General features: G+C 43.5%; 2 protein-coding genes across 3 annotated transcripts; one reads left to right on the top strand and one right to left on the bottom strand.

The window, feature by feature from the left end:
- Positions 1-10223: 10223 nt before the first annotated feature.
- LOC123097414 (villin-2) lies at positions 10224-23723 on the bottom strand. The gene is made up of 24 exons (XM_044519129.1): positions 23471-23723; positions 22782-22889; positions 22585-22684; positions 22419-22487; positions 22085-22321; positions 21829-22006; positions 21613-21745; positions 20774-20933; positions 20544-20697; positions 20362-20462; positions 20109-20267; positions 19731-19799; positions 19585-19653; positions 19177-19314; positions 18266-18394; positions 16762-16909; positions 16619-16629; positions 16391-16531; positions 16185-16310; positions 11648-11704; positions 11437-11535; positions 11150-11348; positions 10873-11057; positions 10224-10767 (listed from the first exon to the last, which is right to left on the bottom strand). The coding sequence occupies exons 2-24, from the start codon at positions 22835-22837 to the stop codon at positions 10654-10656; spliced, it is 2832 nt and encodes a 943-aa protein (XP_044375064.1). The 5' UTR covers positions 22838-22889; positions 23471-23723; the 3' UTR covers positions 10224-10653.
- Positions 13944-22140, top strand: LOC123097415 (uncharacterized). Of its 2 annotated transcripts, none has more exons than XR_006447169.1 (2): positions 13944-14188; positions 21955-22140. XR_006447169.1 is itself a non-coding variant. In XM_044519130.1 (2 exons), exons 1-2 carry the CDS (start codon positions 14647-14649, stop codon positions 21983-21985), a joined length of 390 nt encoding a protein of 129 aa, XP_044375065.1. In that variant the 5' UTR covers positions 14210-14646; the 3' UTR covers positions 21986-22140. The 2 variants fall into 2 exon arrangements, 1 of the variants encoding a protein (XP_044375065.1); XM_044519130.1 differs by lacking the exon at positions 13944-14188 and adding an exon at positions 14210-15005.
- Positions 23724-25501: the final 1778 nt, after the last annotated feature.

The following is a 25501-nucleotide window of genomic DNA, read 5'->3' as shown; positions in this document are numbered from 1 at the left end:
CGCCATCGTCGAGAAACTTATGGACGAGAATGCCATGCTGCGCATCGAGCGCAGAAGGCTGGTGGAGGAATCCGTGGATGCTCTCAAGCAGCATCTTGAGGACAAGAAAGAGCTCATCGCTGCTCGCCGCGGAGACTAGTTCACGCGGCCTACAGCAATGCATCAAGAAAGTAGATCTCAGCGAGCTAGATCGTTGTCTTCCTTCTTCTTTTGCCCTTGTGTATTTCGGGCATTGCCGCATGTGGCTTTTTTAATTATGTTCCTACATATGTAAGACAATTATTATGCATTATCATCGTCCTTATATTCGTCAGTCTTGCTATAAGTCGCATTCGATGCTATATAGGTTCGTCGGATCTTACATAGAGATCCGTGCAAAACTTTCTTTTCAGATCTTCTTTTTTTCTCTCTTAAATCTCAGTCCAGTGAGACATAGCCAAGCCGTGAAACAGGGGCCCGGGCACCATTAATGGAGACGTTGGGAGGGAGGTGCGTGGCAGATAGAGGTCAGATGTCTCTTCTCCCGATGAGCACGCGCGAGGGTCTGATCGCACGCCTCCCGTACTCAAATAGCTACCCCGCATGGCACCTCCTAGCCAATAAAAAAGGGGATGCGTGGTGGCACGTAATTGGTAAGTAGAACGCCCACGGTTTCAATAATACTTGTGTTTCCGATTTGTAACGTGACAACACTTGTTCCAAAATGACTTTGTTGATTGTTAATGTGTGCGCCTTCGCAAATCAGACAGAAAAATTACCACAGCATGTTGGTGCCATGTCATGACACCATGCCAAGTTTCATGATTTTCAGGCGTGTTTTGGATTTACAGGAATTAAAAACCAAGTTTCTCAATCTTTCCGATCGAGCCACGACGCCCAGATGTTTGAATTTCATTCTCATTTCTTGCATGGGACCTAGAAATTCACCCAAGGACACAGATGTGATTTTTCAACCAACTTCGGTGCACTGGAGCATGTGCTTGTAGTTCAAATTTGAATTATGCACATTAAATGCCCAGAAATTCAATTAATGTATAAAAAGGCCAAACGAACCCGGAATAATTCCAAAATTTGGCACGATACTTCTATTTGGTCTAATCTACCTGTGTAAAAAAATTAAGGCGGGAGAAGGCAGTGTATGTCGTTTCGCACACGGAGGTGACACGTTCCCTCTCGGAACCACGAGCCTTCTTGAGAGAAGCTCCGGTTTGCAAGAAGCTTGTACCAAAGCTTGTCTCAATTCGGCCAAAAAAATTACCACATCATGTTGGTGCCATGTCATGACACAATGCCAAGTTTCATGATTTTTAGGCGTGTTTTGGATTTATAGAAATTAAAAAACCAAGTTTCTCAATCTTTCCGGCCGAGCAACGATGCCCAGATGTTTGAATTTCATTCCCATTTCTTGCATGGGACCTAGAAATTCACCCAAGGACAAACATGTGATTTTTCAATCAACTTTGGTGCACTAGAGCATGTGCTTGTAGTTCAAATTTGAATTATGCATATTAAATTCCCAGAAATTCAATTAATGTATAAAAAGGCCAAACGAACCCTGAATAATTCCAAAATTTAGCATGGTACTTCTATTTGGTCTAATCTGCCTGTGTAAAACAATTAAGGCGGGAGAAGGCAGTGTACGTATGTCGTTTCGCACACGAAGATGACATGTTCCCTCTCGGAACCACGAGCCTTCTTGAGAGAAGCTCTGGTTGGCAAGAAGCTTGTACCAAAGCTTGTCCCAATTCGGCCAAAACATTTACCACAGCATGTTGGTGCCATATCATGACACCATGCCAAGTTTCATGATTTTCAGTCATGTTTAGGATTTACATGAATTAAAAACCAAGTTTCCCAATCTTTCTGGCCGAGCCACGACGCCCAGATGTTTGAATTTCATTCCCATTTCTTGCATGGGACCTAGAAATTCACCCAAGGACACACATGTGATTTTTCAACCAACTTTGGTGCACTGGAGCATGTGCTTGTAGTTCAAATTTGAATTATGCACATTAAATGACCAGAAATTCAATTAATGTGTAAGAAATTCAAAACGAACCCGAAATAATTCCAAATTTTAGCACGATACTCATATATTTCTATGTTGCCTCTGTAAAAAAATCAAGGGGGGAGGCAGCGTATATCGTTTCGCACACAAAGGTGACACGTCCCTTCTCGGGAACCATGAGTCTTCTCGAGAGAAAGCGCCGGTTTGCAAGAAGCTTATACCCAAAAACTTGTGCAAATGTGGCCAATTTTTTTACCACAGCATGTTGGTGCCATAAAATGACACCATGCCAAGTTTCATAATTTTCAGGCTAGTTTTGAATTTCCAGGAATTTAAAAACCAAGTTTCTCAATGTTCCCGGCCAAGCCACGACGCCCAGATGTTTGAATTTCATTCCCATTTCTTGCATAGGACCTATAAATTCACCCAAAGATACACATGTGATTTTTTAACAAACTTTGGTGCACTGGAGCATGTGCTTGTAGTTCAAATTTGAATTATGCACATTAAATGCCTAGAAACTCAATTAATGCATAAAAATGCCAAAAGAACCCGCAACAATTCCAAATTTAAACACAACACTCATGTAGTTGCATGTTCACTGTACATAAATGTTCTACATACACTTCACCATACTTTGCCTCTATAACACCATTTTGTCTTTCAAAACATAATGAAAAAAATCAGGTATACCACAAACAGTTTACTGGAAAGAATCGTGTGGGATGCGATATAAAATATCTTGGTGCACCGTCTTGTCTGGCTTACGTAGGAAGCTTCGTCGTCTACAGTCCACCACCCCCGCTTGAACCACACTTGCGCGCCAGTTTCTCGCGGCACCGAGCGAAATTTTTCTGCCACCGCAGAAATATCTATCTCCTCGCCCCCTCCCTCCCACCAAAAGCCACATTTCCACTATTCCTCCTTGCTTTCCAAGTTCAAACCTTCACTGTTGCTTACTGGCAGCTCAGCCTCCACGCCGGCGACCCTTCTTCTTGCAGCGCCGCTTCCTCGCCGGCTACCCTTCTTCTTGCAGCGCCGCCTCCTCGCCGGTGACCCTTCTTCTTGTAGCGCCGCCTCCTCGCCGGCGACCCTTCTTCTTGCTGCGCGGCCTCCTCGCCGCCGACCCTTCTTCTTGTTTGCGCGGCCTCGTCGATATGGTCAGGTAATCCACACCCCACCCACACCATCCTCCTCCTTCCCCGTCCCACATGCCCCGACCGACGGCGCGACACCTTCCGCCGAAATCACTGTCCCCCTCCAATTAAGCGCCGCCCACATCCATTTTGCACGCAGTATAACGTGGAGCTTAGTAGCATCTGGCAGCGGAGAAGCAAATCACGGCCGCACGCGCGCACGAGGTCACTATGGCTGCCATGCGTGCCGACCGCCAGATCTTGGAGGAGCACCTCATCTTCGAGGCCACCGTCGACACCGCCACGTGGTTGTCTACTTTAAAACAGAGTTTGTGTTGTTTTCTCGAGGCCACCGCCAGTGCCTTCTAGTGATTTGTCCTTTGTAATGTTAATATGTAATCTGATGTTCAGTTAACAGTTTGGTCCTCTGAAATGTAATGTTTAGTTAACAGTTTGGTCCTCTAAAATGTAATGTTCAGTTAACAGTTTGGTCCAACAATTGCTACATTTCGTAGTACTGTTCTCAAGCATTCTTTGTTTTGTTAATTGTCTTATCTTCTAGTACATGTTTCTATTCTGCAATGTCGTGCTCAGTTAACTGTTTTGGTTCATTTGGTCTGTTGTCCATTTAACTGTTTGGTTCAATTCTGCAATTTGATTTTCATTTGCTGCGGGTAAAATTTTGTATTGTTATGCATGTGAAATAAATCGAATTTGGCTGTACTCAATACATATTCTACTGATAGTATGGCAACTCTCAGTTAACCAGATCAAGATCTTCCTTATGTGTGTTGTAGGGAAACAATGGGAGACAATGCGGTTTACCATCGAGGTGTGCTCATGCATGGTCCTTTCGCTAATAGCACATTATTGTGCAGTTGCAGGAATCATTCTAATATTTGGATTTCTTACAATTTGGTCTTGCACATGTAGGTCCTGCTGTCAGAGGCTTGGACCCACTGTTCGACCCATTTTGCATATGGGGAAATGAGATGTCCATGAATATCAGTCAAGTCAAGAAACTCAGAAAGATTGTTAGGATGAAGAAACTCGCGACAAATAACAGCAAGATCTTTGTTGCACAGTGAAGAAGACATCAGTCAACTATAGGATGATACTAACTCTTTTACCTTGTTTTTACCCCTTGCACCAATTCAAAATTTATAACAGCGATTTATGCATATCTTTGTTTTCAGCACTTTTCAAAGCAGTTCACCCCCGATGGTTACCTCTCAAACCACCTACATGGTCAAGAGGCGAGGAAGGTATTCATTCAACACCCATGGTACAATATTGAAGTCTTCCTGAAGAGGACGAAGGTTGGGCGGGCAATTATCCATAGCCACTGGCCTAAAGTCGCAAGGACATTCAACATCACTGAAGGGTCAATATTTGCCTTCCGCTTCTACAGTTTCCCAGATGAGATTCATATGTCTATTTACCGTGTATGATGCTACTTTCCAAAGGTTTTCGATGTTGCATGTGAAACTTGATGCTGTTGTGTAATGGCGTAACTGAGTGCCGAAGCTATCTGATGCAATTCGATTATGAAATCCTGGTTGTCATATGAAATATCTGGTGTGTTTTATAAGAAATTGATTAGTACATGGATTATCAATAATAGGCTAGTAACCCTGCTTATTGGGGTTTTCTATTGCAGACGGTTACTCAGACAGCACCGTGGGCGATGAACTCAAACAACCCACATGGTTCCTAGAAACTAGGCGTGTTCGATCAATTAACAATCACACATGGCTTCCGGCAGAGAACTGTTTGCGTTAGGCCACCTTGCACAAATGTTTCCACACCAAAAACTGTACGTGATATACATACGAACGGAAATATTTTCCTGGGATTCGTTGTGTGGGATGTACATACGAATGGAAACGATTCGGTTTCGATGCCTCGCCAGATCGCACACGAGCTCATTTTGTGTACCGGGAGGGCCTATCCCCGACGGTTTCTGGGTCGTGTGGGAAGGACCCCCTATCGCCCACACTCACTTGGCGACGGTTCCAAGCGCCGTCACGGAAAGGGGTTAAAAACCGTTTGTATAGCATCCAGGTCTCTGCACCAGTGCATGAAGAATCACAATCATAACTATGCGTAATTCTGTCAATTGCCCAACAGTAATTTGTTTACCCACCGATGTTATGCTTATGAGAGAGACGCCTCTAGGCCCATTTTCCATTATACTAAAAATCCTAAAATTGCTCGTTGTTCCTCTTTACTTTATATTTTGTTTGATTACCTATCACTCTCAGATTTAATCCTTGCAATTGGCGAGAACAAGGGGATTGACAACCCCCTTGCCTTCGTTGGGTGCAAGCATTTTCTTTTGTGTGTGTCTCGTTATTGTTCACGTTGGTTGTGTGCCCTATCCTTCTGGTTAGATAAACCTTGGTTCTTAACTAAGGGAAATAATATCTGCTACTATACTACTTCACCCTTCCTCTTCGGGGAAGCCCAATAAATCTATAGATAGTAGCACCATGGGGTGGCCGGGGTTGGAGGGAGGTGGGGCGGCGAGAGGAGGAGTTGGCTAGGGCTAGGAGGGAGGTGGGGGCAGTAGGGGTGGTGGTGGAGTTTGCCAAGGCTGGGAGGGAGGTGGAGCGGGGTGGGGATCCAGTAGCCGGCAGACCCGCTTTTCCAGCAGTAGAGGAAGGTGGGAGGAGTCGATGCGGGGAAGAAGGTGGGGTGGTGGGTCAGGATGGTGGGGGACATATAAGGTCTGGGTTTGGGGGTGGGTGGGTTTTTTTTGTTTGTGGCGGTTCGATTCAAAACGTGGTCATTTGACGATGTGTTAGTAGAATAAGTCTTAAGAGGTGTTAGTACAATTGACCCACCCTATTCTCCCAACCTCATCCTATTCTCCTCCCCTCCTCTCACACACACAAAACTTATCCATAACAATATTCATATGAAATTTCCATATCCATTTCCATATATACATGCATGCATATATAAATTAATTTCATTATTCATATGTGTAGAGGTGCATATGGTACCCAAATAAGAATAGGATAGATATGTCAAAAGCATGTACTAATTACAACTATTCATTGTTAAGTTTCATGCCATCAACGCAATAAAAGTCTGAACTAATGGAACGGATTAGGCAATCCATACACTTCAACACCCCCTCTCATGTGTTACGTGGGAAGGCAACATGTGAATAGACTCATAGGTATGAATCCATAGGCCTATACATGGACACAGAGGGGGGCGACAAGAAATTTTTGACAAATTGCAAAATTCAGAACTTGAACTCAATATCTTAGCCCCTGATACCATGTTAAGCTTCATGTACTAGCCAATGGAACCAAAAGTCTGAATTGGTGGAAAGGGCTAGACAATCCACATATACACTTCAACACCTCCTCTCACATGTGACGCGGGAAATCAACATGTGGATAGACTTAGAGGTGTAGCTCAAGAGGCCTATAGGTGGACACAAAGGGGGGCAAAAACAATTTTTGGATAAACTGCGAAAGTCAGGACTTGAACTCAACACGTGGATAGACTTAGCATTACTAGGGAAAAGCCTAGCAGCAGTGCGGGTCATTTCACATCAATGGCCCGGCCACTTCTAAATGAGGTTGATGATGATCGTGTTCGTAACAATGAGTAGGATGGCCTGTCCAACCTGAAGATTCTTGCCATGAAGGAACTTCTTCCACCCCACCCGGTTGAAGACAGTGTGACCGTCTGCGTCCATTGCGTAGGCACAGCTTGTGACGGAGCCCCTTCTACTAAGGCATAGTCCAGCTATGCCTTCTTCATCCGTCTCGATGACAGAACTCACAGATAGCTTCTTAGGTAATTTCTGAAAATCATTAGATATGATAAATGAGCATGTCATCACAGATAGCTTCTTAGGTAACTTCAATCCACATGTATCATCAGATTCATCACTAAGCATATCATCACATCACTACACTAGGCATATATCATCAATTTTCTACACTAATTAAGCATATGTATCATCAAATTAATACGTACACTAAGCATATATCATCACATTATACTAGACACTAATTAAGCATATCACATTACTACAGTAAGCATATATCATCACATTATACTACAGTATATTAGCATATCACATTACTCCAACATGCATATCATCTGATTACTAGCTACGTACACTAAGCATATCATCATATTTCTACACAGCATGCACATTTGAATTTCTACACTAAGCATATATATCATCACATTACTACAACAAGCATATCATCCAACTACTACACTAATTAAGCATGAATATATATCATCTAACTAATTACTACACTAAGTAACATACCATGAGATGTTGTTTAATATTCGTCCTTGTGAGCCGGCTCACGAATGGCATCCCGATGTAGTCCTCACTAAGCGGAAGTATGTCCCAGAGGTTGCCCGATTCCTCATCGCTCAACCTCAGTCTTTGGGCATATAGTGCTTCATTAAGTGGGCCCTCATCATTATTTGAAACCTCATGATCTGAATCCTCATCATCAAAATTCTCATGATCTAAATCCTCATCATCAGTATCGGGAATCAAAATCAAATAGACAACAATAAGCCTGGGACTTTCTTCTCTGAAGGAGAAGCTGATAAATTCACCCCCATGAAGACCCATGCGGGCGATGAAACGATCACATTCATCTCCTCCAGCCTGGGTCTTTATCCCCTTGAAGACCTGCATAGTGTAGGGCCCCACACGAGCTTCGAAGGTCACGGTGTCTCCGGTGAGCTCATTGAATGCCAATCTCACATTGCATGGGATGACCTGTGTAACAAAAAACAAAAACACACAATGCATTAGTGGAAATAGCAACAAAAAAACTGTTAGAAGGTTCATATAATTTGTTACCGCTGAAGTAATAAAACTAGGCTGGAAGTAGATGCCGAACAGCGTGGCATTACAAAGGCTGGTCCGGCACCTTGACTTGCACAGTAGAGATGGTGGTTCTTGCTCCATTTTACACAAAACACATATTGAACACTAAGTTGAATTGTAAATGCAAGTATGCCACTCCAATTCAAAATCATGGTCTTGATTTTAGTTTCCCCGCCCAACCAATTCAATTTACTCACACTCATTCTCCTATGCTCCAAATTCAAAATGGTATCTCACTATAAATCCAGCAAAGGACCTAATATATCAATTTGTACTAATAAATCACATTAGTAATAAATTAATTTCTAGTAAATATCGTCTACCTAATAAATCAATGCCAATGCCATGCAAATATCATCTACCTAACAAATCAATTTCACAGTACTAGCTAATATCAAAATTTTCTGGCTATCAGATTTGCCACCGGCCAGAGGGAGACGCTTGGGGAGGGGAAGAAGATTCGTGAGGGGAAGAGGGGAGATCTCACCTCCTTGTCGGAGTTGGCGGCGGCCGCCAGTTCCAGCGGTGAAGAGCGGCGTGGTCGGGCGGCGGCGGCACTGTTCGAGAAAGGGGGAGACAAAGAAGGGTGAAAACAATGAGCTCGTAGTGATGAATCGGACTTGCTGATTTTTACTGGACAAGGAATTTTTTTTTACTGGCGTGGGCCTAATGGACAGTGCTATCGTAGGACTAATGGGCCACGCCATAGAAAACGATGGCACATGGGAAAAAAAACTCATAAAATAGCTATGGCGTCCTAGAAACATTCTATGCCAGCGGTATACTCATATCAATGTCGTACCAATTTGTCCGACGCCACCACTATTTGAAACAAAAAGTGCTGGCGTTGTTGGGAATCGTGGCGCCACTAACAAAAGTTGTGGCTAGCACTTTTTCCACTAATGAGCGCTACAGCTAACATGTTAGTTGTAGCGCGGGTTCGCGACACGCGCTGCTACTAACGCTAGACCCGGGGTGGCCTTGTGGCTCACTTAGCAGTAGTGCTTGGGCCATTGGCCCGCGCTACTACTAAGACGTACCTGTAGCGTGGGGCTATTACCCCCGCTACTGTTAAGCTGCTACCTATAAGGTATTTCCTAGTAGTGCAGAGGTATAGCTCAAGGGGCCTATAGGTGGACACAAAGGGGGACAACAACAATTTTTGTATAAAATACGAAATTCGGGACTTGGACTTAAAACCTTAAGATCTGATACCATGTTAAGCTTCATGCACTAGTTAGCACAACCAAAAGTCCGAAGTGATGAAAAAGCTAGTCAATCCACATATACACTTCGACACCCCGACCTATACATGGACACAAAGGGGGAACAAGAGTTTTTTTGATAAATTGCAATAGCCAATAACTCAAGGCCTTAGGCACCGACCATGTTAAGCCAACACAACCAAAAGCCCGAACTAATGAAAATGACTGGCAATCCACATGCACTACAACATTCATATCATCCAATCCATATTAACCTAAATAGCTAGCAACTAATAATGTTATAACAATTACTAACTATAAACAAATTAACCACTAAACATTTCATTTTTTTATCTAAATAAAAAAATGGTGAAGTGTATATGTGGCTCAAGAGATCGAGCTCATCACCTCGGTTTGTTGTCAGCCGTTGGTGGGTGAAAGTCGGTATGGAGGAGGTTGTCTGGGTTGCGCACGGGATTCGGCTGGAGTGCGCCGCCAGGAGGAGAGGAGCGGTCTGGGGAGACGGCCGGAGGAGAAGTTGTCGGGGTGTGGGTGGCACAATGACAGTGAGGAGGAGGCGGCGGCGGATCAGTATGTATAAGAAATAATTTAGGCCAGATCAGCTGACGAGTGCCTACGGTCGGCAACTTGGCAAAACAGTCCACGTGGTGGAAAGAAAAGAACGTCTTACGAAAACTATGCCAAGTATGGTAACGCGGGAGCTCGAAAAATTTGGCAGTAATGCGGGAGCTCGGCAAACTCGGCCCACCATGAAGTACACAACAACCGCTGTTGTTGCCACATGGCACAAACTTTGCCAAGTTCGGCCAGCAAGAAACTCATCATGGTTAGTATAAGCCGATGCCGAGTCATTACCAAGAACCATACTCGGCCTACATTGTTTTTTTTTCGAGCCCCCGCGGTTTGACTCTCGGCAAAGATAACAACACTCGACAACGACCAATTTCCAAGTAGTGACACACAAAAAATAAAAGTCTAAAAGGCAGAAGTATATTTTGTCAAAAGAAAACAAAAGTAAAGCAGAAATCTGGATATGAATTTGTGTCATACATCTCAGTGCCAACATAGCGTGACCATCAGAAACGAAACTACGCCAAGAGCGGCCCTTGTTACAAATTTGAGCATGGAAACAGCGTACACAATGTGCATCGACGAAGAATAACCACGAGAAGAAGCTCAGAGTAATTGATGTAAGGACGACCCTTAGAGTTGCGTAACGCAGATCATGTAGAAATAATATAAATAATACTGTAGCCTATAAAACTTGGGGAAATCAAATCAGCACATAAACCAGGAGCAGGTAGTCTCGCGTCTGGAACATGAAAAGACTGCTGGGCATGCATGGGCTTGTTCATGGAAGAGAAAACTAGGATGCAGCCGGACGGAGAAGGCTATGCTTCAGAAAAGATCCGCTTTTCTTTTCTGCTGTTCTTGCTTCCACCTTGGCTGCTTGTAGAACTCCTCCTTGCTCATACCAAACACAGTCTGGAATTCACTGTCCGATAAATATGTCTGCAAAAGCATATATAGTGGAATAAGCATTTGAAATCCGGCAGATTATAGATTTCTATGGCTGACTTTATTATCATTAGAAAAAAGGCAATGGAAATGACAAACCTCTCTGCGCTTGTAATCTATTCCGCGGACAGGGTCAGTAGACTTTGATATCAGACGGTCATAGCTGAAGACTGTTTCACCACCATTTTCGTTGGCAGTCTCTTCCCGTGATACGTCAGGCTCAGTTCGCTCCCCCTCATCCACCATCTCAAATTCTGAGGACCCCGCTGCTTCACCCTCTGCATCTGTTAATCAGCTCAAGTTGTTAATACATACAGTATTTGGTATCAATCAAGATGAAGAAGAAACAATAACCTAAACACAAATCTCTGCCTACCAATGCGGGGACTTTCGGCAGCTAAAACATTAGACAGTGCTGAAACAGCAGCTGCTCTCTGAGACCCTTGACCTGCACGAGATTGTGATTGTGGGCTTTTGGGTTTCCCTGACGTATTGAGTGCAGATGATAATGCAGCCAATGCCGAAGCACGCTGAGTAGGTCCACCATCACCAGAGCTTTGAGGCCTATCAGTAGACTAAAGAAGATCACAACATTAGTTGACTTGTCAGATGTGAATTTTATTAATTAGTTAATAATAGTTGGCTAAGAAATGCTTAAATTACCTGTTTATCCTGGGAAGATGGATTAAAAGCGGATGAAAGTGCGGCCAGTGCTGATGCCCTTTGAGTTGGTCCACCATCACCTGAGCCCTTAGGCCCGCTCTGCAAGCAATTATTAACTACTTTACCAAACTGAAATTGGCTTTACATTTCCAAGTATCTTTTCCATAAACAATAGAGCAAATACTTCAAGAGAAAAAAAAATGTAACTTACCTCTGAACGCATTCCAAACATAAGTGAAAGTTTCTTCTGAAATGAATTCCCGTGAATCTGTTTCAAGGGCGAAGTTTATTATAAAACATCCTAAAACAAGTGTGAGAAACAAAAGTGGTACGACCAAATGTGATAGCATAGGCCAGTGTAAGAAATCAAGGAGAAATAGCAATGCTGGCATTTACCACAGCGATATAATTATGGAGGCGAGATAGAAGAAAGAAAAAAGAACAGTGAAAAGGGTATAGGGTTGTTCTATCACTTCAACAATCCTCCTACTGAGTTTTCAGGGTTAACTTAACTTACAGATATAGAATCACTTCAACAATCCTCCTACTTGATTTTCAGGGTTAACTTAAACTTACAGGTATAGAATTGATTGGGTTAGTTTAGAAAGTTGTGAATGTAAACCCCTAAAATCTAAATCATCCAGCTCCCAGAGATATATATTTTGGACAGCACCAGAACAGGAATGCCAGCGGACTTGATAAGAGAAGAAAATATTGCATGGAACCATGATAAAGTCTGGATAATTCTTGTACCTCCAAAGCGACTTCTCGAGATAGAGAGTCTATTTGGCCGCTCCGAACAAATACGACACCGGCTGTAGGATGATCTCAAGTAGTGTCGGTTAAAAACACATATTTGACTTCTTTAGGAACTTATCAATTGGTTCTCAACCTTGTTAACTATTCTCCCAAGCAATCTTTGGTAATGGTGGTGGTTTTGCTTGATTCTTTTAAGCTCATGTAGTAACTGCTAAAGTAGGTGGTCTGGTATAGCTAGTAGGCAATGTTTTTCATATTTCCTCCATTTCACTAGATTGTCCACAACCTTGGGCTTCTCCATTTTCAAATAAATGTCCATTGAGATAACCAAGGATGTAGTAAGCTTCCGCAATTTACGTATGCCATTCATAGTAATTTTTTACAAACTTTTTCTTATATTAAATTATTTCTTTGATGTGTATGTGGTGGGCTAGGGATAGTTGTAGTGAAATAGCGGAGTAATATACTTTACCTGCAAGCTCACAGCCCCAGCAAAAACTTATGACTTTAAGGTTTTCAATACAAAGCTCAGCCATAACAGCCTTTGCTCTAAAATAAATATTTAGGTTTTGAATTAAAGAATACAAGCACCGATAACTTTCAAGGAAAAAAACATGTTACGTACATGTAATGCTCATGGCACTTTTTTTCTTGAGATTAGGCTGTGGGATCAGCTCATCAACCACGGAAAAAAATCATCTTATTTTACATCAAATTCAAATTTGTATTCCCAAACGTTTCTGTTTTCTTCCACCAGCTATCATATTGTCGCCACTGTGCACAATTTCTTTATATGGACAAAGATATCCATGTTTACAGTTCGTCCAATTATTCTTGATTTTGATGTCTGAGCAGAATTATGTCTAACCTCCCAAGTCCCTTAGTGGCTTGTATTAAGCAATATTGGGCCAAATTAGTGAAAACAAAGTGTGTACACCAACTGCAGTTACTTCCCAAGATTCATAAGTTCCTGTAGATTAATTTCCTAGATTCTTCACATCGCTCACATTGAATAAGGTACTGCACCTCCTGTGGACCAAATTTGTGCTCACTGCGATCACGATTTACGATATGCTTTCCCTTGAGCTCGCTCCATGGATTTTCAAGACCATCACCGAGCTCTGCCATAATTTTTTCTGGAGGGGCACCAAGGAGGCAAAGGGAGGTCATTGCCTGGTTGCTTGGGAGCAGATTTGCAAACCATTGGCATTCATCGACTTAATTATCTCAATAAGGCTTTGCAGATTCGCTGGCTCTGGCTTCAGAAAACTAGGCCAATCAGGGCTTGGTCCAGGCTATCACCCTCTATCTCCGAGGAGACCATACGACTCTTTCTTGCAGCGACCAAGTGCACGATTAGCAGAGATGATACGGTGAGCTTTTGGCATGATAGGTGGATTGAGGGACGCACTGCTCACGACATCGCACCAAATTTATATCCATTGGTGAAGGCTAAGGTGGTGAACGAAGATCAGTGGCGGATGCTCTAGCAGAGGGCAAGTTGATTAACGATATCAAAGGGACCCTCACCTTAGATGCGATCGTTGAATTCATGGAGCTATGGCGGCTTATGCAGATGACACCGCCGCTGAGAGATGTGGAGGACAGTTTCACTTGGAGACTGACGGCATCCGTGAAATACACAACCAGCTCGGCCTACCAAAGCTTTTTTCTTCGGTACAGAGGAAGCGGACTGTGCTAGTGCCCTATTGAAGAATGCTGCCCCTCCCAAGGAACAGTTCTTCACATGCCTTGTGATTAGAGATCCACGTTAGACAGCTGATCGGCTCGCCTGACGGGGAATGCAACACCCACCCTACTGCCTGCTTTGCAATCAGGCTGCGGAGTTCATCGACCATCTCATGGTGCAGTGCTGTTTGCCAGACATTTCTGGGCTTTTTTCCTCCGTAGCTTCAGACTTCAAAGCTTAACTCCAAAAATGAACATCAGCGAGAGAACGGTGGTGCTCGATAAGCAACAGATTCGGACTAAGGTGAGAGAATTGACTTCTATCATAATAGTGGGATTCCACAATCTTTGGTTAGAAAGGAACGCCAGGACTCTCTCCCCTCTCCCTCCCACGGCGCTCCCGCGAGCGCCTGGGGGAACCCTAATCGCCGCCGCTCCTCACCTCCTCCCTCTGTCCTCCTCCCCTGCCGCCGCCCAACTGGCAAAGCCCGGCTGGCAAGGGCGGCAGCGGGGCCTTCGTCTCCCCTCCGCGCGAGAATCATGGCTGGCGCGGGTCGGCCGCTCGTCCGGGGGCGCTGGCCTACGGCGGGGGCCAGCGGCGCGGCGGCGTTGATCCGGATCGACAGCGAGGGCGCCTAGTGGCGTCGCAGCGGCAGCTGGCCGGACATTTGCGGTGCAGCGGCTGCGGCGGATTCGGATCGGGCGCTCAGGCCAGATCGGGCGGGGGCGGGCCGGCACGCACCTGGCGGGGGCGGTGTGCGTATGGCGGCGGTGGTGCGCACTTGGTGGCGGCGGCCCCGTCCAGATCCGATCTGGTCTGGCGTGCGTGTGGGCGTCGGGCGGCGCGGGGGTAGGCTGCGGCCTGGTGGGGTCGTGGTGATGGCCGTGGACCAAGGCGGCACGCCTACTGCTGCTGCTGGTGGCGGTGGTGGTCGGCCAGATCAGCTCGGATCTGGCCCATGGCCGCCGGCGGGTGGCTCGGGGCTGGCCCTCGGGGTCCCGGTGTGGATGTGGTCTGCCACGGAGTGGTGGTGGCTCATGGCGATGGTCCGGGCCGTTCCACGGCGGCGGCCGGTCTTCTCCGGCGTCGGCCTGTCGGCGAGCGGCTCGCGAGGTGGCAGGTTGGTTGCGGCGGCGGTTGGCTTGTTCTAGCGTCGGCTCGCTTGTAGGCGCCCTGTGTCGGCCTTCGACCCCTCTCCTCGTCGTCCGGACACTACTTTCGTCGAAGGGTTGTCCTTCTCCCAGCTGCTGTCCATCGCTTGTCTCGCGCCCGGTGCGGCATTACCGACCTCGTCCCGCGCACGGTGTAGCAGGACCGAGCTCGTCTCGCGCACGGTGCAGCAAGACCGACCTCGTTTCGCACACGGTGCCGTAGGACCGAGCTCGTCTCGTGCCCGGTGCTGCAGGATGAGTCGATGGAGGATAGCTTTGGCCAGCCTATTGGGTCTCGGCGCTGGGAGCTGCCCAGGGGTGTGAAAGGCGGGTCCTTTCCGCTCGTCTCTTTGGCTAGGGTAGTGGCGGATCTCGGGTGAGGTGGTGTCAAGGTCTTGGATGCCAGGGCGGCGGCCCTGGTGGTGGTAGTGTTGTGCTTTTGGGCAGAGCCCGTGGCTTGGTGCTGCCCGGTGGCCATGGCCGTGTGGGCGGCGTGGTAGGCGGGGTGTAGCGTTCGGTGGCGGTGAGTGTTGGCCGGGGTGAAAACCTGTTCTATCTTCGAACAGACCTACGGCGGCGAAGCTCGTTCCCTTCTTGAAGGCGTCGTCGTGGCTCTCACTGCCCGTCGTGCTGCTCCAGGGGAAACTCTGATCCTCGAATCGGGCGGTGGCGGCGCTCCAGTGTCGTATCCTTCCTGAAGGCGCCGCCTTGAAGCCCATGGTTCGTCTTTGCGGTGGCGTGTTCCCGATTGAGCCCCCGGTTGCTCTTGTAGTGCTAGGGGTGGTGTTGCTGTGATCAGCACCTATGTATCCAGCCTTGGGTGCGTGCGTGTGTTGTGGTGGCATGCGTTGTACCGGGTTGTTGTTGATCGTTGCTTTATATATAAAGCGGGATGAAAGCCTTTTTGGGTAAAAGAACACCAGAGTATTTGACGGCAAGGCGTCGCTGGTGCAGAGAGTTGTAGACTTAGCGGTAGATGAGCACAAGTAGTGTGCTAAGGAGGCAGGTTTTTGAGAGGAGAGTAGCAATGCCTCTGAAGTAAACCGTTCAAAATATCTGCTACCCCATATAAATGGTGATAAATAGAAGAGAGTTAGAAGTGAGAGAAAAGAAAAGTAAGATGCAATTGGTAAATAAGAATGGCATACCAGAGATCTTGTGCTATCCCAGGAGAAGTATGTCCTAAAGAAGCAAGGTTCATTTCCTTCACTGACTTTATAGAGAGGCACGTCAGAAGCAAGACCTTCGAAGGTCACCGCATGTTCTATGTATTTCTGCGGAAAAGTGGTTATTTATCTACGTTGAATGGTACTAATACAGATGAAAACAACAAAGATAATACTTCATATTATACCTCGCCAATTTCAAATGCCATTTGTTTCTCTTTTGTGTCCACACACTGACCCATCCAGACAAAGACTTCGGCGTGTGTGTCAAGTACCATCACATCTTCGGTCAACAGATCATCTTGTGAAAAATTGTAAACTTCAGTTACCTACAGATAAAGAAGCTTCTTCAAAATTTGCAATCCTGAAGTGCTGGAGCATACAAAATTTAGGCTTCAAAGAATAAGATGACAAACCTCCAGCTTGCCTGGTACGTGGCGCGACATGAACAATGAAAACAACACAACAGAAGATGATTAGGGTACTTAAAGAATATAAACTCCCAAAGTAGTAGCAATAAGACAAAAAAATATGGATTTAAGTTCAGAATAGAACTGACCATTCCTAAATGAGAATGTGTAGAGATGGGGTTCTCTAACAACATCTTGTGTGGCATTTTTATTTGAGTAATCCTGTTTTCCACCTAGAGCAGACCAGAAAGAAGAGCTCTCGGTTCCCTCCTTGCAATGTTTGACAGCAACGCCAGGCTGTGGTTTGGAACACATCACATCACATAATTATAGTTAGCAATAAGTAGCTGGAAATTGATGGAAATATCAAACGTTCTGTAGTAAGAACAGGATATTCGAGGGGCTTGACAACCAAGTCAGTCGCGTTTGGAAGCAGGGATTTGCCCTGTTTCCTTCTGTAGGATGCAACTGTTTCCTACAAAAATCCTGCGTTCCAAACGGGGCCTTATCTGTGACAGCAATCCTGTTAATATTATTTCATATTCTCTAATGTTTTACTCATGGAGGTCAGTGTTTTGTAAAGTACTACTCACTCCGATCCATATTACTTGTCGCTCAAATGGATGTATCTAGCACTGAAATACGTCTAGATACATCCGTTTGAACGACAAGTAATATGGATCGGAGGGAGTACAAAATTTACAACAGGAACTGTAAACAACCATCTTAATTCAAATATTGCATTGCATTCATGCAATTTATTAGGTAGAAACAAGTTCCCTCCAATCAGACAGATTTTGTGTAGCCTTTCCAGTTGTTTGTAACTTCAGTGTCACATGTGCAACTGGTGCATCTGTTATGCATAGTGGTTTGGTTTTAATATCAGAAAATTTCATGAAAAGGCACTTAAAATAAAATGAAGAAAAATGTAGCTAAGAGCACTTTGCTATTTCCATACAAATTTGCTCATATTTGGCCGCTTACAGCTCGAATATGGTAAAGTTGTTAAACATGAACTACCCTTAGATAAAGTTGGTGAAAATAAGACTGGTATTGATACATTGTTAAATTTTATCTTGAGATTATCATTCTTCTACTCCCTCCGTTCACTTTTGTAAGTCGTTTCAGACAAGTGAAAAATAGATTGCTTTGCACACTGTCTGAAATGCCTTCAAGGCCTTATAAAAGTGAACGGAGGTAGTAGTAGATTAGTCCAAATCAAAATTCAGGATGATTTTTTCCTCTCCAGTTCACCGTAAGTTCCGCAGAAGTTTCCAACAGCACATGGGGGGGGGGGGGGTGTCTAGTCCTCACCCTTGCTTTTTTTGCATTGTAATACATGTCTCATTTATATCATAAGGATCATAGTACAAGTCACATACATACCGACCTTACAAGGGTATATGGGACTCATGGCCACACACAAACACAACTATATACAACTCAACAGATGTCATCTCATTTGATCTAAGGCCTAGAAAGATATTTCATGAGAACGAACAATGAGAATGAGAAAATGTAACATCAGCTTCACTTTCACAGATTCACAAGTTATCAATAGGAGCACAGTTTATCTTTTTTTTTTGTATACATGAAATTGCACTAACTACAAAAGACAGAAGGGAAATAACAAGGTGGTATCTTTTTTCATACCTTCAAGAACTCAGCAATTTTTGCAGCCCACTGTTGTTGTTCATAAGAACTTGTGTTGCCAATCCATATAAACATTGAATTTCCAGATTGCAGGACAAAACAATTCGTGGAACTCAAGGATGTTGACACCTATAAAATTGTTACTGACGAGTTAATTAAAGGTAGCAAATGTTTGATTCGTACTACCTAAGGTTAGTGGTCAATATGTAAACGAGAATGACGCTGGATGTTTGTAAGTTTTTAATGAGCAAAGTAAGCTAAAAGGTCATTCTGAAGAACAAGAATGTGGGCGACAGAGTTTTATTATCAGAAAATCAGTCCAATCTCTGTCTCCACTATTTAGAAAGAACATAAGGTTGACGTTTCGCTCTTCTTTCCTTCGTCCAAACCCCCACGTATGGTCAGCCCTCCCTCCTCCCAATTTTGATTTTTTTCCCACTCCCATCTCTGGTTTTTTCCACTGGTTTTCCCTAATATCCATTTCAAATGATTATGAAGTAAAATCCATTTTTTCATAAGCAATCACATTAACTATAAAATGGCACGTAAGTCACGATGATTGTGTACAAAAACTCGCCAAAATTTTAACGCACAGATGCACAAATGATGGATGCGCAATCACAGGTTAACCTACTATATTTACTTCACAGCATTGCTTCGTAACAGCACGGGTATACCACCATTCTATGAATTTTTCACTGTTTACCATTAAGATACTCTATTATGAATCATTTATGCCAAGTCATGAAACTACATTTGAGTAAAAAGAATCTCAGAAGCTAACTAAATTCTTAGTCATTATTATGATATGTCATCTTAACAACATAAAAATAAGCATTAAATACAGTTTCATACTTCCAAGAAATATTATCATTTGGAATCAAATAAGCACAGGTAGAGGTAGACCATACCGCATCGACTTGAAGTGTTTTATTGTTATGAATTGACGTTCCATTAATTCTAACAAGAGCGACACCAGTGCCAGGATATGTTTCATCTGGCAAGCCCTTCTCTTGTACAGAATTCTTGTACCCGCAGCTGATTCCACCCTGCATGATTTTAGTAATAACCTTAGTTTATACTTCCTCTGTAAACTTTTATAGGATTTTTTAGATCATACTTTAGTGATCTAAAAAGCCTTATAAAAGTTTACAGAGGGAGTACTTGACAATGTAAATATCTTCAGCTATACAGATCAATCCATAGTTTTTTTAGAACTACCAGTCCATAGTTTGCTCCTCACAGGATAGCACTTATTAAGTTATTATGAACCCAATCAGTATACATTACTTGAGTAAGGTAGGAAGCAGAGACCATACCTTAAGGATAACCATGGGCTGGAAAAGAGCAATAAACTGTGGAGGCTCCTTCCCTTCATAAATACGACCCTGCAATACCAAATACAAGACATGTCAAACTCCTTTCTGGATATATTGTGCAAATTGTCACGACATAAATACAGTACCAGAATAGGTCTTCCTTTCATTGAATTCCAAATTGTATTAGTTATTTGAAGAGCCGTATGCTGATCTTCCTGTAAGAAATAAATCACAGAGTAAGTTCACAGTTTTGTGGTGGGGTGGGGATTAATAACAAACATGACAAAGAAATAACTAACTGTGCTGAGAAGAATAAGAATTCATTAAAAATAACAGAAAGGTCAAGAAGAAAACGTGCAATACATAAAATCAAATTTATCATCACAATGATGTGGTGATCACACGCAAAGTAAGAAAAGTCACAAAAATATGGTGCAATTTCAAAAAAAAAAGACGAGAAAGCAAATATAACAATAGTAAGGTGCTGTATATAAAACATTTGAGAAAGGTGAAAACCCAGTTACCAGTATACTATTCTTCCCAATCCAGTAAGTTAGATAGAATTCTTCTCTTTTGTCACCCGAATGATATGTGTAGAGAACAATATAACAATCCCCGCTATGAAATTTTCCAAGATCTTCCTTCGGAAGAGCAGTCTTAGCACTGCCATCAACACACCATACCTGAAATATGTGCATAATGTTTTTATGGCACTTTCCTGTTTCCAGTTGTGGTTATTAAAATAACACGTAAATTATGATGCATGATAAGCAAAACCTCAAGCTTTCCACCGCCTTCTAGCAAAGGAGGAATTTCCTCATTTACTGCAGGGCTGTTTTTTGAGGCTCCCTTAACATCACCTTTTTTCTTCAACAGCGCTAGAGGAGAACAAAGTATTCTCAACACCAATCAAAAGAGGAACTTTTTAATATCCCAATGTACAATAAAAAATAAATTACCTGCAACTTTTCCTCGGCCATCCTCCCCGCTGGCTCCTGCCGCGTTAGTTACAGGCCACGAATCAAATTTGGACTTGAACGTATGGTCCTCATAACCTTGAATTACTTGAGTTACTCTTGTTGTCTTTGGCCTATTTTGCTTAACAATGAATTCCTGCAAATCAAAGATATAGATAGGATGACTTATTTGAACAAGATAAGAAGCTCAAAAGGATGTCTTGTGCGTTTACCTCAACCGCCACACTTGCAGCTTTTCTATCATCCACTTGTGTTACTCGACCAACCCATACATATAACTCGGACCCGCAGTCAAGTAAAAAGCATTTAGTGTTCTCAAGAATTGATTTTGTCAAAACGGTATCTTCTAACGTCAGTTTACCATTATTGACACTGCAAACATAACAGTTGACATGTGTAAAGACTGAAGACAGTTCAAGGAATGAATACAAAGTTGAGACTGAAAACTTGTAAAATAAATCTAGCGTACAATGGGGCACGCAGACCTACATATATAGTACTCCCTCCATCCCATAATATAAGATGTTATTACAACCGATATACTCCATATATAGTACTCCCTCGCATATTGGTTGTAATAACATCTTATATTATGGGACAGAAGGAGTAATAAACTTTACGGGTCAACTAGAAGTCTGCTGCCCATTCAGTAGATATTACTTGACTAACAGGAAATTGCAGAAACCTATAGAAAGAGCAGGCTAATCTAAGAAATGGTAATGAGAGATATCCAAACACCGTCCAAAGGATTTTAGTTTCAGCATAGCGTCGAGCTATTTCAATGTCTACACTCTTTAACCATAAACTTCTATATGTGAAGTTTCTATTTTACGAAGAGAGGTACGAAGTCTCCATCTTCTCAACCTACTGAGTCACATCTCACAGCCCCCACTTCTGACTCTCCAATAGGTGTAACTGCCTTTTGTAGGTACAAATATGTAATTCACTATAACATTGCATAAGTTCAAAATTGATGAGTACCTAATTGTTGGTTAGTTTGATGTTGCAATCCTTTTACAATTATTTCAAAAAAAAATCCTTGTAGAGCTACCTGTAAAGCTTTGTTGGTGTAGTTTCAAGAATAACATCATCATCACTTAGAGCTTTCTTCCCTATTGGTGCAAAACCACCAAAAACGACCCAGAATTCACCGGAATCTGATTCTGCTTGCAATTTTCCATCATCTATTATAAAAAGCAACTTAAGTAAATGTGTTTACTTGCTTCACTATGTCACAAGTATTTAGTTAAAATGTTGGCCATCTCACCAACAATTGCAACATCACAAACTCCTTCATGGTACTTGTCCTTTAAATGTTGGATCACTTCCAGTGCTTTGGCTCTTTCTTGAATATTGGAGTTAGCACCATTGAATTGATATATTTTCTTTTCAGTATCCAAGATAAAGACATCGTCGTGGTTTAGTGAGGAACGAGCAAATGGAACCTGAATAAACAAGACACTGGAGGATTAGTTCTTGATATGTATTTCTGAAAGCACCGGAAGAAAGGAAATGTATTACACCTCTTTAACTCTGATAGCTCTCTTTCCTTTGCAAATATACAGCCGTGTTTCAAATTTGTCCTCCTCTGGCTTTCTAAACCCAGAAGCAAAACCTCCCTCCATGGGTATAATGCATGGCTTGAAGTATGATAGGAACTTATCAGATTCATAGCCTTGGGGTTCCCTGTGCTGGACTGCACGACCCCCAAGCATGGAATCAAGTTCAACTGTCTTGATTGCTGAAGTGCCAGCTTCATCCTGTATAACAAGATATCAAGTGAGGATGAGGACTGAGCTAGAGGGAAATGCCATTGTGCTCGGTACAGAAAAGGTTGTGGTATTATAGAAGATGTACTTGACTAGAATCTTTCCCAATCCAGAAGTGAATGTCAGAGAGGTAAGCACCGCCCCTGTTACAAGTCGTCTAGCAGAAAGATGAAAACCAGTAGTATTAAAAAGGGTATTCTTGGTGAGAAGAAATAGGAATTCAGAAAGATTCCTCTGAAAGAAGAAACAATCACCTGCAGAACAATATATGAATCTCCACAGTAGAATTTACCATAATCTGACTTTGGCAAAGGAACTGGCTTAAAATCTTCAATCCGCCATATTTCTGTCCCACTGTAGTGTTGTTAAGGGGCATGCAACATAAAGAGACAAGGGAAGTATTGGGCGAAAGCAAAGCAACAGGGCCTATTTGAAGAAATCAAAAGGATACGGTTTCTGGCCAGCTCCTTGAAATGCAGGATCAAGTATCTGTTTTGTACTTGACATTTAGAAGCAACCTTAAAGGGGACTCCACTGCACAACACCTGGAACTTGTATACTGAAAAAGGAACCAGAGAAACACTATAGTTAGCGCATATAGAAAAAGGAGAACTATAGTTACTCTATATCCTAGATAAACATGGATTTGAATGAAATTAATAAGATTCGAACGATATTAGCAGCTGGGAGAAAGGAATCAATAGTGTAGTAAATAAGAGAAGAGCAGCCATGACAAATCACGAGGCAGGGACTGTAGGATTTCTTGCTCGGACCAAAAACTGCAAGTCTGATGAGAAGACCTGAGCCTAGGCATGCATGCGCAGAACCAACGACCATGTGTGGGAATCGCATTGAAATATGTAGGCGATCGGAGACGCAGTGATCAATGTCCGATGGGCTCGGCCAACCAGATCATCGACGACAACTGACCTATATCAGATGTTGGCCGACCGCTCACATTTAACCCACATTCCTGACGATCGGTGGATGAAACAAACCAAAATCCCAACCCCGAAACGTAGTGGGGACCTTTAATCCCACCCGAAATATGACACGCCGGCCGGAGCCACACACTCTAGTGGGATCAAATCACAAGGAAACTAAACCTTGGCAGCCCGAGAATCGACGAGAGATGCATACCTTGGAACGATCCCGGTTGGACGGCGGGAGCGAGGGATGGCTAGATGGGGGGATGGTTGGAGGTGGCAGGGAAATGCGGAGGCGAGGCTGGCTAAATAAAGGAAGGAAGCGGGGTGGCGCTAGCTATGATTGCTCCCGTCCTCCTCCTCCTCTCTCCTCACCACCACTCTCTTGTGTCGTGGGCGGGCGTGTGTGGGATGGAACGGAGATCTAAGAAATAGTACAAGGTAGCGGCGTTTCGGGCGCTTTTTTAAGAAAACGCCCCCTGCCTATTTATACGGCAGCGGCAGAGACGGAGGAGCGAGGGAAGGGAGCTGGATGCGGAACTCTTAAACCGGCAAATACATCCACCCGTGCAGCCATGCGGTTGAAGCGCTGCTACCCACACACACATTTTCTTCTGACTCGGAGCTTTATTTTATTATTTTATTTCAAAAATGAGCTTTATTTTATTATTTTATTTCAAAAAAGAGTTTTATTTTGTTATCTTATATTTTCTCTGCAGGTCGAAAAAAATTTACTCGAAGATATTAGGGTTACAATCGAGAGACATAAACTCCTCGATACCCTGTGGTCCTCTATGTAACCATAAATCAGTATCATATTTTATGAGACTGTACGCCAATCGAACTGCTACCCTATTTTAAACACGCTTAAGCTTCATAAGAATAAACTCTCTTGATACCATCAAGAACTTCATTTCAGCAACCAGGTGACTGTAAGCTAAGCTTCACAAGCTCTCCCCGACAAGTGTCATGAAAGCCTCCGAAGAATCTGACTGGACAATAACTGGGTCATCAGTGTGCTACAACGCCAAAGGCATTCCTTGCATCAGTGCATGAATTTCTGCTTCCAAGGCAATGTTGCAGTTGAACAAAAATCAATAAGCTGCAAATATCACACTTTCATCTGGCCTTCGAAGAATCATGTCGGGCCCCACCATACCGTCGTCAGCCGAGAAAGAACCGTCCACTGAGAAGGCTACACGGTCTGCCAGCGGTGGCGGCCATGAAGAATTAGGTTCGGTCCTCTTGACACCTATCACAGGACCAATGTCCAACAGAGGCAACTTTCCTTTAATAATATCTTCATTTGTATACAACCTCGCGTGAGCCAATGAATTAATATAGCTCTAAAGATACTCCACTGTAGTTTCAGGAGGAGGAATGTCCTTGCCATGTACAATGTCCGAGTGAAGTGACCATATGCGGCAAATGAGCATATGATCATATCTCTAACCTGCTCCCTGCATCCCGGCCAATGCGTTTAATATCCACACTTTACTCGTGGCAATCAGTAGTGAGTTATCTGGCAATGGTCACATCGGTCGCAGCAACTCCCAGTTTTTTAAATGGTCACCGGAGGGGGGAGAAGGTGTGACGCCCCCGATTCAATCATACACGCAAATGTGTATGATCAAGATCAGAGACTCGCGGGAAGATATTACAACACAACTCTAGACACAAAAATAATACAAGCTTTATATTACAAGCCAGCGGGCTCGAATACATCAGCTCGAATACAAAAGAGTCAACGAAAGCAACAATATCTGAGTACAGACATAAGTTAAACAAGGTTGCCTAAAGAAGGCTAGCACAAACAACCATGATGATCGAAAAGGCAAGGTGATGTAGGGTGGAAACCCTAGGGCCGATCTTTCACGATTGGAGCAGATCCTATGAAGAACATGAGGGGAAACACAAGGGGAAAATGAGAGGTATAACTCAAACTACACAAGATTCGATTACACATGTGCTAGATCCTCGAAACACAAAGAGATACACGATGCACGATCAACAAAGGATGATATAAGTAGCAAGTTCTTCTCCGTGAGGAGGTCTTGAGGGTCTTCCCGTTAGGGGTCTTGAATCCAAGATGGATCTTCTCCGTAGAGGCCGCGGTCTTTCTCGGTGAAGTAGATCCGGATGGATGAGCAAAGCTCTATCTCTTAAATAAGCTATCACTATGCTAATCCTAGAGGAGGAGGAGTATATATAGTATAAGGATGCGTTTGGATGCTGGACTATCCCT

Source organism: Triticum aestivum, chromosome 4D (genome assembly GCF_018294505.1).
Source record: "Triticum aestivum cultivar Chinese Spring chromosome 4D, IWGSC CS RefSeq v2.1, whole genome shotgun sequence".
In the NCBI taxonomy this organism is placed as follows: domain Eukaryota; kingdom Viridiplantae; phylum Streptophyta; class Magnoliopsida; order Poales; family Poaceae; genus Triticum; species Triticum aestivum.
The sequence above is the reverse complement of the archived record's forward strand: the minus strand, read 5'-3'. Positions and strand labels throughout refer to the sequence as shown.